Source organism: Pecten maximus, chromosome 11 (assembly GCF_902652985.1).
Source record: "Pecten maximus chromosome 11, xPecMax1.1, whole genome shotgun sequence".
Classification (NCBI taxonomy): Eukaryota; Metazoa; Mollusca; class Bivalvia; order Pectinida; family Pectinidae; genus Pecten; species Pecten maximus.
The window spans coordinates 34,584,108-34,597,052 of record NC_047025.1 but is presented as its reverse complement, the minus strand read 5'-3'; the positions used below and the strand labels follow the sequence as shown (position 1 = coordinate 34,597,052).

Below are 12,945 nucleotides of genomic sequence, written 5' to 3'. Positions count from 1 at the left end.
CTTCAGTGATGTAGTCATCACACACAAGTTGTGCACCTGTGCATATTTATTTGATTTGCCTATTGTTATTGCAGTTATGCCCCTTTACCATAATTGTAGACAATTTAAATCTTCCCCAGACATCTCTTTCAAAAGTTTGCATCCGAACTTCCGAAACAGCAAACATGTACACTGAATTTGTATGCTAGCTGCTTTGATCTAGCTACTATTTTACCCATTTTTTATAAACAGGTTGGATTTGGGAGCTGGAGGCTTCAGTCTGTTATCATAGCAACAGATCTAGTTTTAAATTGGGGTAAAAGAGTAAATAAAACACAGCTGTCGTTTGAGGATTATGTTTATTGTTATCCGATGAATGACAGTACATGATGATTTGTCTTTGTTATTATAGCTTAAACTTATATAAACATCGTAAACATTTCTGTATGATCTCAAAGTGTATATACCTAATATTAAGGCTCTGTCTATTAGCTGCCACCATATTTACCCTCCATTAAGTTAGTCAAGTGATTAAAATGATGATGGGTGAGTTACGAGTCATTTTTATTTTGGACCATATAACCCCATTTTTATTTTGGACCATATAACCCCATTTTTACTTGTGATAAACCCATTCACTAGTAAACCTTTTATTGCAAATGAATGCCATATTCAAGAATAAAAATATTCTGAATATCTGAGTGCTCATGTTGCCACTTTCTGAATGGCTGACCACCTGGCCATGACACATGCCAATCATGATAATAATTATAGATGGATATTAAGCCAAGTGTCTGACAAAAAGTAGAAATGAGTTCAACCATTTCAGTTAAATATTAAATCTGAATGTGATGCCAAAACCAAATGTCAGAATTTTGCATCACACAAATATTAGAAATTGAATATTTTGTCAAACATTTCTATGACCATGAATGATGGTTATAATAATGCAAATTTTGCAAATAGAATACTTATAAAATAAATCATACAATTTTTCAAATTCATATATATATGTATTTTATTAAAAATCTATATATTTTGTTTCTATATTAATACAATATTATGTACAAGAATTTAAACACATTGCATACTTAATGGCTCATTTTCACATTACATGCGAGATAACTAGGCAGCTATATGCACAAAACACACAACACACATATCAACAGTATATATATATACACTACTGACACAATTCACCTGGTCACACCAAGATTTCATAATCATAACTTTTCTCCTACATTTTTTCCAGGTTCTAACAATTTTGTTGGTCAAGAACTAGAATCAAAAAGTACAAAATAATGTCCTCATGTATGGGGAGTTCAATTTTTATTAGAACAAGGAATTAAGTGTTAATTCACAATGTTTTTAGTTGACATTATAAAATGGGTCACTGCAGCATATTCAACTTGTACCCATAATTTAACATTCTTTAAAATAAACTCATTTGCACTTAAAGAATCATCAATGATTTGTAATCACTGTAGTGTTATTCCTGTAGTTCTTCTCATTTTTGTGTGAATTTTTTGTCAGTTTGTGAATACATAATCACTTTTCACAAACCAACCTGGCATTTTTCTATTTACAGCTGACTTATATGCACATGTGCATACAAAAACTAAATCAAAGCATAATGGTCATTTTCCTTATGTACCTCTTTTTCAAATTATAAAATTTAATCAATAATACATATGTACAAAGACAAACCATGTTAGATGGATAGATTTCTGAGAAATCCGTATTTGTTAAATCAAAGCTTGTTTCAAAAACATATACATTCTGTAGGTATTATTATTTAATTGATTTAGAAGCTGTATTCATGAAAACAGAAATAATGATTCAATAGGCTAGAGCATGATAAGGCAATTCAAACAACACACTCTTAAATGAGGTCACATCCACTTGGTACAGTTGTGTGACAATTGTAAATGGAAGTTTTTATTTCTGAAAGGCAATGACATAAAAACATAAAACTGGATAGAGAATTTTATCAGCAACATTAGCTGGAGCAGTACGAAGGCTGAGATCTGTACCTATACACAGCAGGATTTATATGAACCATTTAATGTAAAACTGTCCGTGTTTATTAACATTACCAGTCAGGGTCTTATCAATAGCTGATTACTTTAGCAATGCCCCTTTCTTTATTATCAAATCCTCAAATTAAGACCTATATATTTTTGTTTTACCAGACAACTCTATATCCTATAATCTTATGTCAATAACAATTTATCAGTTATTACTTATCAATGATAAATTCTATTTAAAGATAAAAAAAGATTGATTCACACAAAAAAAAAAGATTTACAATAATGCCCAAATGGGACCAAACAAGCAGAAGATGAGATGTGGTTCTATTCCTGGAAAAACTGAGTGAATTGATAACATTATCAGTATATTTTCAATAATCGTACATTATTCCATTTATGATTTACTTTTCTGACATTAAGACATAAAGCCTTAAAACAAGCCACTCATATCTATTAATATCCATTAGAAATACAAACCAAAACTGTTTTCTGTCTTCCCCGCCATTAAAATCTGGGACTGTGTTGGCCTGCAGGGTTTGATACAGGGGAAACACATTACTATGTTACTGACTAGGTGATATGTTGAGCAATTGACATCTGAATCATTTTTCTTTACACATTCTATTTTTTCTATAATTCACAATTCACAAATTACACACAATTCACAGATAATATAAAAGTTAGATGTATGACACAAGAATGTATGCGTAAAACATAGTATAGTTTTCACATTAAAATTAATTATAATACATCAACAAAATAAAAATTGCATTGTTTACGTCACTTTTTCTCAATAGCATGCAAGGATATCTCAGCACCAACCTGTTCAAATCTGCATAATAAACATAATATCTCCTCTAACAAAAACTGTTACCATGGTAATACATAGTGTCTGTAACCATGGTAATACATGTCTGTTACCATGGTAATACATATTGTAGCCAATTAGACACACTATAGACCTGTTACCATGGTAATACATATTGTAGCCAATTAAACACTGTTTGGTTGTTACCATGGTAATACATATTGTAGCCAATTAGGCACTGTTTGGTTGTTACCATGGTAATATAAATTATAGCCAATAAGACACTGTAGAGGCCTGCTACTATGGTTGTACTATTTTTTAGTACATAAGTACACAATTAGTCATCATAATCTGACGATGCCTGTGTTAGGATAGCTAATGACCCTCTAAAACTTATTGTGATGAATATATCAACCTTGATATAACACCCTCCCTATACACATGTACAGAGTTAAACCTTAATTTATAGTAAAACCTTGTATAACCTTGATTTGACCCCTCTGGTTTAAACCTTGATATAACACCCTCCCTAAACATTTGAATATAATCAAACCTAACCTAGTTAACTTAACTCCTCTTGGTTTTTTTATGGTAAACCATGTCAAACCTTGACACAGTATTTAATCCCCTCCAGTTTAAACCTTCATATAGCTTCACTCCACACCCTCCTCCCCCAAATATCTCCTATATATATCGGTCTTAAACCTACCTGTACAAGATATATGTTACCTTATCCCTACACTGATTTTATAGTAGGCTGTATGTTTTCTTCATGTTCTCATCCACAAATGGCAAGTACAAGCTAGCTATGGCACTGTGACATTTATGGGACTTGTTTTCTAGGAAATTTTATATAGGTATTGTCAGTGCAAAAGCATACTGATCTTAAGGAATCTATGAATATTCAAACTGATTAATGTTACATGACTATTCTAACTGATTGATGCTAATGAATATTCAAACATATTTAATGAAATATGAATATTCAAAATATTAATGAATCAAACAAATAAATGATCAAATGAATATTCAATATTCAAACACACTTTAATAAATGAAATAATTGATTCAATGAATATTGTAAAAAAGTTTTACTGAATTAGTTAAAGCATAAATCCTATACCTGGTATTAGACAACAAAACAACTGGTTCAGTCAATGTTTATTTATGAAAGGTATGTTTTCAAATATGAGATATAACCTTTCAAGCTTTATATAAAATGATTGAGTCATTTCTTGGTGTTAAACAGAGGTGTTAAACAGATTCACTTTGTCAGGCTTCTTGATAATTATTAATATAGCTAACTCTAATATCGCTGAAGCTGCATGACAATTCTATTTTCAGAGTGTTACATTTAGGCTGTAACACCTCAATGTTTTAACTGGAATTACAAATCTTCATTTTAGGTAATTAACAAAATTGTTTATGTTGTCACTTGTGTATTTCACAACAGAATAATCACTGACATTCACATAAGATTTAATTCATTTTTAACATTTACAAACATATCTAATAGGACTACTATAGTCAAACTATCAAAGCCATCGCTGACGTCACAGCCACACAACATCCTCCGAATTCCAGGGATTTGTGTTCATGTACAAACTCTAATCATAACCCTTAGATTTCAAAGATGAGCAACAAGATGGACATGTCAGATATTGAGGACAGTTACTAAGTAACACTCTTTACAGTGGTTAAAAATATATCACATGATTATGACATCCTCAGCAAGCCGGTCATCAGGCTGTCTACAACGGAAGCACAAAGTCTTTTGAAAGCTGCAGGTCACATTACTTAGTAAGTGTCAACACTGTTTGGAAGTGTCATGTAGAAGTCGGACATCAATTCTTCCCCATGACCAGCTCAGATCAAATAGCACAGGAAGAGTTTTCTCCCCTGTTTCAAGGAATGGCAAGTGTATACTACAACACAACAAACAGGAATGAAATGTGCCCAATCATTCCTTGACCACCATTGTTATCCAGTTTGGTACGCATTGTAACCAAACTTAAAACGTCATAACAACGAGATAAACGAAAGTAACTTTCATATTGATAAAATGAGTCTTAAAACATGGTTACAGCACTTCCTGTTTAAACCTCTGTTGCGGGGTCATTGCAACCTTGTAAGATTCAGAGGTGGTGGGAAGGGTTGGGGACGCCACTGGGCTGTGTCCATTAGGAATGTGAATTGATCCGTGGTCTAACATAGCGCCAGCCATGGACGTACTACACAACAGGTGGTCTGCTGTTAGAGATGGGGTGGATATATGGTCTATTGGATTGTGAAGTAAGGAGAGTCCGAGGGGTGGACTCTGACTGGCTGTGGGGGACATGTGGGGGAGATCCATTCCTTGGGGCATCGTAAGGTGGTCACTCATCGGATCCTGGAAACTAGGTAAGTCCAGAGACGGCTCGAGTGAGGTGGGTGTGTTTGTTGCTGTGGTGGGGTCTGCTGCAGCTGCTGCTGCTCCTGTAGTAAAACATCACAGATTGGTCATACGTAACAAAACATAAAACTGCTCATACCAGTATTTTCAGAAAATAAAAATAGCTCAATCTGTTAATCACCAATATCTGCCCAAACAAAAGATATGTTTTATCATTAAATAAATTTACATTACGCTAAAATTTGCTACATTATTTCCTGATGAATATGCATAAAATACAAATTGTATATCGCGGGCACCATTCACTACAAGCAAGAAGAAAAGACCCTTTTTAAAAAAAGGATATACAGGTACATTACTTACCTCCGAGAAGCATTTCCTGGAGGAGATTGTCAATATGTGCCATTCCAAACAATTTGGCAAACTGAACCTGCTCAATCATCTGCCATGTGATACTCTGAAGGGGTGGCAGCAGGAGAAGGATCTCTCCAAAACGTCCTCTAGTATCGTACTGACGATCGTTTACATAGTCCTCCAAATTAACTTGGATCTGGTAACGAAAGTTTTTGATCTTCTGGGGATCACTCAAGCCCTTCGCATCTACAATAAATAAACAGAGGCTTGCTACACAAGGCCTTAAACAGTCTAATATTGCAATTAAAACATGTAATGGTTCTAATTTTAACAGCTTTACCAGAAGCTTGATACAAAAAGGTTTTGCTTGAATCATAAATTAGAGGATAAAGTGTTTTCTACTGATTTTATTGTGAAAACAACATTTACCAGTTACTGCATATTCCTAAGCAATGTCGCAGAGTTTAAAAACACAAAAGCCATTCCAAACATCGGAATCCTTTACAATGTATGTCATACTCCAGAAAGACAATGAAATACACTGCCTGTTAAGCCATCATTACAATCAGAACGAAATTGTCTCTGAACAGATAATTTAATCCCAGACAATATTACAGGTAACCTCTCTTTTCATTACATTATTCATGATCACCACAATAAGAATTTCCCCAGCCAAGATAGGTAAAAGGTCATGTACAATTAACAGACTAAGAGTGTATTTCAAATTGTATGAAAATTAATTCACTGGAAACATTTTTTCACACCTAGACACATCCTCCAGATATGCCCTTGATTGATGTCATGATTCTTACCTGGATCAAAAAACACAATAGCTTTCATACAGGCGAACTCCGAGTCATCTATTTGTACCTCCCTAAGGGGCCCTGTCAGTTCATCAAGGATTCTCGAGGCCACACGACCCATGTCTGCATCTTGACAGTGGCGAGGAATGATGGCATCATTGCCAAGCAAAAGCATGTCATTTGATGACATTGATCGCCTGGCACAACCAAGGACTAAGTGTTCGCCAGCATGTGCACGAAGCAGAGCAACCTGACAAGGAAAACCATGTTACTGTAATTATTATAGTTAACAAAATGATTTTTTGGAACAGTTTATATAATATTTCATTATATACAGTTAAATCTGTTTGTAACAAATTCAATGGAACCACAGTAAATAGTTTGATTATTATCCAAATTTATCACAGGTCTTTTAATAAATAATGTTGAGTCCAATTTGTTTTAATGTCATGTGGAGAAATTTGTATAGAGTCGGTATGTCTTAAAAAACTTTTACAGTGTAACAACACATACCTGGTCATCTAGCGGAAGTTCACAAAAACAGGGAATGTATTTGGCCCACTCGACCAGTACAAGGAGCTGCTGTTTCATGGATTCGGCCACATCGTCTGTTGAAGCAATATTTCTCTGAGACGAATCTAACAGGCCAGCAGGGGAGGTAATCTGTAACCATAACAACATGGAACACATAATAACCCAGCAACAATCAACATGGAACACATAATAACCCAGCAACAATCAACATGGAACACATAATAACCCGGCAACAATCAACATGGAACACATAATAACCCAGCAACAATCAACATGGAACACATAATAACCCAGCAACAATCAACATGGAACACATAATAACCCGGCAACAATCAACATGGAACACATAATAACCCAGCAACAATCAACATGGAACACATAATAACCCAGCAACAATCAATATTGTCATTAAAATAATTTGAGGAAATTTACCATCTTTACATTGCTACACATACTGGTATATATAAAACAGAAGTTTGCCTTCATGGAGAGTTGATATAAATTGTCGTCTTTAGAGAAGGGACATCTAATGAGTGGTCTCTGTGGACAATTTTTTGTTTGTTTGTTTTTGTTTAATGTCCTATTAACAGCCAGGGTCATTTAAGGACGTGCCAGGTTTTGGATGTGGAGGAAAGCCGGAGAACCCAGAGAAAAACCACCGGCCTACGGTCAGCACCTGGCAACTGCCCCACGCAGGTTTCGAACTCGTAACCCAGAGGTGGAGGGCTAGTGTTAAAGTGTCGGGACACCTTAACCACTCGGTGACCGCGGCCCCTCTCTGTGGACAAGTATTTGTTATAGACCGTAACCATGGTAACTATATCCATACCTGTCGTGACAGTATTTCGGCATTTAACAGTGTGCTGACAGACAGGGTTGTGTTCTGTCCAACATCTTCATAACTAGTTCTCCGCACGCTTATCCTATCCCGTTCATTCTGTACAGCTTCAAAAACAAAAGATAATCAGTTTAAATCCTATCCAGTTCATAGCTGTACAGCCTCAAAAATTTACGTCAGTTTAAATCCTATCCCATTCAAACAAAATTATTCAGTTTGATATACCATACAGAGTCATATTTGAACAGAAACACAGATAATTGATTTATTTCCATAGGTAATATTTTAATGCTCTCACCTTCTTTTTTCATGCCTGCCCGGAAACATTTGCGTAGTCGACAGTAGCGACATTGGTTACGCTTGTCCTTGTCCACTACACAGTTCCGACTGAAGCGACACGTATATACATGGTTTTTACGAACACTACGTCTGAAGAAACCCTTACAGCCATCACAGCTTGAGGCTCCGTAGTGTTTACCCGTCGCTCGATCGCCACATATCGCACAGTACTGGCTCATCCCATGGGTGGGGGAGGACGGATTGGAGGTTACTGGCATCGGCCCCAGGGCACCCATGCTCATCTCCGGGGAGTCTACAACACACAAGGCAAACGTATCGAGTTATTTGTGTCATATATATGTTAGATATCTACAGAAAATTTTATTCTACATCAGGAAAAAACTGGTGAATTTTAACAGCAGATGAAACAATACATGTGATTATTTAAATTTTCGCAGCAAAAGAAAATTACAATCCAATTTGTGGATTAGAGTGATCCTGTATTGAATACTTCTATGTTAAACATTTTACTGAAAAGTCATCTGTTTATTATTCACACTGTTACACAATCTCCTGTAAAATAAGCAACACGTTTTATTTTTGTAATAGGTCCATGTGTAATTACATCAGGAATTCATTAATATGCACTAGATAATGCAGTGTTTCACAAACTAAACTATCCCTTTGACAAGGTCATATTGTCAATATACCAGTGTACAAATATCGGTTACAGACAATGTATAGAATAATGGGTAGTGTACAGAAATCTTTTACGTCATCTTACCAACATCATCAACAATCACTTCAAACCCATCAGGTATTCTTATTGAGGTGTTTGATATTGATATAAATTCTCACGGACACATCTGACAGATACAAACCGACCAGTTCGGCTGTATGATGGTATTGTAGCAGTCACTGTAGGCCTTATTTCAGACAAACAAACAACTTGTATGAACAATGGGGTTCTTCAGATAACGTATCATCCCGTAACCCTCCACACGACCAACTAGTACCTACAGGTCTCGCTCCTATTAACCATAATCCTAAAACTATTGGCGCTATTGTCTCTATATATTGATGAGTGGATTATCTTGTTCTGTTAGTGCTGCAGTATCAATTGCAGCTTTAGGAGAAATTATAATATTTTTTAGGATATCTTTTAATATTTAAATGACTAAAATAAAACATCGAAATATTTTTGAAAGGATAGTATGGTAAGTAGGTTAACAGCTAAATTCTGTCCATGACAATTTTCTATCTAAACTATTATTTCTAAATCAATGAATACTGTGCTTAAGCTAGAGCACTGATGTAAACTCAAGGGATTCAAAGGTTTCAGTTTTGCAGTTTCAACTTATCTCACTATGACTACTTTGGACATCATTCAAAATAAATACTTAGGATACTTATTTTATCATTAAGAGCAGGTACGTCTCTGGATGTTGATGGTTATTGGTAATTTTTTTAGACAATGGCATGGATACTAATGGTATACAAAGTCCACACAAGTACAATAAAGATAATCCTAAACGATGTCCGGACAACACCTCAGTGTATTCTTAAAAACCAAAATTAATTGAAGGAAGTTGACATGTTTCAACCCTAGGGTGGATCGTGAACAAAACCCACCCTTCTGATGACGACCTGCCCAAGAGTCAACAACTGGCTCTGATTAAATTTTAAGAAGACAATGACGTGTTGTCCACACATTTTTTTTAGATAATTCTATGATTACACATTGTATATTTATCTCATATTGAAGATATGGGAATTTTAACTGTAATACCCGTATAGAGCATCCTGATTATAATACACACGCACCTTTTTTTTTCAGGTTGGACAGAAACGTGACACCTGAGTATTGCTGTATACTCCATGAGTTCACTTACATGTACAAAAGAACTTCAAATCTGGAGCGTACGTATCACACAATATAACAGTATACAAACTCTTATTTGAATGCCTTTGTATATAACAAAGAATAATAAAACATGTAGTAACATACAATAAAGTCATTGTACCACCTTCCATAGACATAATTAGTAAGATACGATAAAGTCATTGTATCACCTTCCGTGGACATAATTAGTAACATACAATAAAGTCATTGTATCACCTTCCGTGGACATAATTAGTAGCATACGATAAAGTCATTGTATCACCTTCCGCGGACATAATTAGTAGCATACGATAAAGTCATTGTATCACCTTCCGCGGACATAATTAGTAGCATACGATAAAGTCATTGTATCACCTTCCGCGGACATAATTAGTAGCATACGATAAAGTCATTGTATCACCTTCCGCGGACATAATTAGTAGCATACGATAAAGTCATTGTATCACCTTCCGTGGACATAATTAGTAGTATACGATAAAGTCATTGTATCACCTTCTGTGGACATAATTAGTAGCATTATGCATGTCATACAATTGTAATATTATCAGTCTATTCCTAAATATCTCATGGAAAATCATACCTGAATATGATTTTACAATCTTAATAATGATGAAATTGATACCTTTCTCTAATTTCCCAAAAAGATACCTTTCTCTAATTTCCCTGTAAGCAATGAAAACTGAGAGAAAAGCCTGTATAGTGACGCCTTACCTGGATCGTAGTAGTACTCCCGGTGCTGAAGCTGAGATTGGAGGTAGGAGTACAGCATTGCAGCCACAAGATTTAAATCACTTATTGATCAATTTCAATTTTCCTATTCTCTTATATGCAAAATCGTTTTATAACCAAAGAAAAAAATATTCTACAACTTTTCAGCAATATCGTAAAATTCATGAAATAATGTTCGTAGTGTAGAAAATGCTTAGCTAAGCTGAATATGATGTCTCCTCAAGCACTCACGGAAATGGTAACAAGCATGAGAGAGTTGAGCCACCAATTTATAACAGGAATACTTAAGCTGACATCCATATAAGGTAGGATGAGATAACAAGGTGCGAGGCCTAGCACTTTAAAGTTCCATTGATGACAAGTCTGTACACCTCTGATAGCCAGACAGATAGAGCATCACCAACCGAAACCCTTATCTACCATCTTTCTCCTCCAACAGGTGAACGACAGCCCCTCCCCTTCTCAGGTGTCTCCATGCCCCTCCCCTATACCTATCGGCTACCTAATCTTGGCTGGGGGTCCCTGTGGTTTGTATTAAGTGTTCCCCGAGCTAAGTTTTGTTAATCAGTGTTTATCTCCCCTTATCAGTCTCTTCACACCATGTGATGTAGTACCTGAGCTGTGAGGAAAAGGACATTCCGAGGTCCTGTCATTTCTACCATAGATATTCTCAATAGACCAATCTTAAGTGGGCCTTATATGTGACAACTTGTTTACCTCTGTAATTCTAAATGCATCACTTTAGCCTATGATTTCTAATTGTTTTTCTTAGATCTCCATTCCCAAACAGTATCTATTTACATTGTATTTAGTAAGATATTGCTTATGATAAAACATTTAATATAGAAATTGGAAAAAAAAAAATTCTCATTTTTTATTTCCATCAAATGAACTTATTTTTCCCTTGTCCAATACATTGTTTTTATGTATTTCATTTAATTGTGATGATATTAAAGCTGAAAACAAGCAATCACACCTTTTTTTTTGCTGCTTTTCTTTTAATGTTTTGTTTGGTTGTTCTCAAACATTTTTTTTTGTTTTCCATATCTAATGTATATGTTAAAATTTTGAAAATTAAAAAATTAAAGAAAAAAATAAATAAATGAAAAACTTTCCCAAGAATTAGTAATTAGGTCGATAAAGAAGCTACAGAGGTGAAAGAATGGCAGACTTTTAGACCCACAATGTGTTAAACAAGGCAATTAACAAGGCAATTAACAAGGCGACAAAGATTGACTGCAGATCATTCTGAGTCGTAGTTTAACCATATGTATATCTTTAATAATTTAAGAACTTTCAGGCAAATACAACTTGTGTATATTTTCAAAATTGTATTAGAAATTACTGCCGTCAGCAACTAAGCGATGTACATTTTTTTGTATTCTGGTTTTTCGACAATAAAATCAAGTAGGTATGAATCATAGGTTTCCACCTTTTTGGGAAATTCCATTTAATGTTCCACACCTAAAATGATTATTTCAGAAAAACTTGTTTGTTTACATTCATAATGTCTACTTGATTGATCCGGTACATTTTCACATCAATCTTTCCAATGTCGTTTAAGATAAGACATTCCAAATATATAAATGATTTTATCAATCCCATCCCCAGACATTTTTCACCGACCCACACATCTCTGAGGATTGAAGGAGAGGTCAGCCCAAGGCTATTCACACCCTTCAGTATCAAACTTGTGGGGCCACCTGTGCCCCTCTATGGCGTATCAATAGAGAACTACCCCACACTTTGGATAGTCTCATTTTTTTGGCTAAATCAAAATAAGTTTTCTTGTACTGCCAAATTTTTTTATCATGATGAAATTATTGAGTGATACATGCATTTCACAAAAATGGGTTGACTTTTATTGGAAATCACCTTAACACTAAAGAACATTCTTGACTTTTAAAACAAACTTATACCTAACTTGTGGAATTGTGGAAATACAACTGATGAAATAGATATTATTTTCAAAATTGAATTTAGCATAAAGTAGAAAGAAACTTCTGGGAAAGGAACAATATACTGGGGGACGGAAAGTTCAAAATTTGAAAGGAGAATAATATCTCAAATGAAGCGGAAAATGATGCCTCACAGGTCTCTAACCTTCCCTAGGCTGTACACATTCATTTTGCCCCATATATGCCATACATTTGAATATGAACCAACCTTTAATAACACATAATGTAGGAGTTTATACTTGCAAACAAATGTATCATTCTACAGAACAGGAACCAGGTGAATATTTAGGGCAGTCAAGGAAGGACTACTTGACATTAGAACATTTGTACAAGGCCTT

The 12,945-nt window shown here is 34.9% G+C and overlaps 1 protein-coding gene across 5 annotated transcripts in view; it reads right to left on the bottom strand.

Annotated features, from left to right (window-relative positions):
* Positions 1-319: 319 nt before the first annotated feature.
* The window catches only part of LOC117337242 (hepatocyte nuclear factor 4-gamma-like), a 46,179-nt gene continuing 33,553 nt past the window's right edge, over positions 320-12,945 (bottom strand). For 4 of the 5 annotated variants that reach the window (XM_033898124.1, XM_033898121.1, XM_033898125.1 and 1 more), the window contains exons 2-7: positions 8,037-8,330; positions 7,730-7,845; positions 6,880-7,029; positions 6,376-6,616; positions 5,573-5,809; positions 320-5,292 (exon numbers count right to left, since the gene is read on the bottom strand). In XM_033898124.1, coding sequence (XP_033754015.1) covers positions 4,898-5,292; positions 5,573-5,809; positions 6,376-6,616; positions 6,880-7,029; positions 7,730-7,845; positions 8,037-8,330 — 1,433 coding nt within the window. In that variant the 3' untranslated portion in view covers positions 320-4,897. Of the gene's footprint in view, positions 5,293-5,572; positions 5,810-6,375; positions 6,617-6,879; positions 7,030-7,729; positions 7,846-8,036; positions 8,331-10,631; positions 11,021-12,945 lie in introns of those variants that run through there. The other variant, XM_033898122.1, reaches the window with a different exon arrangement.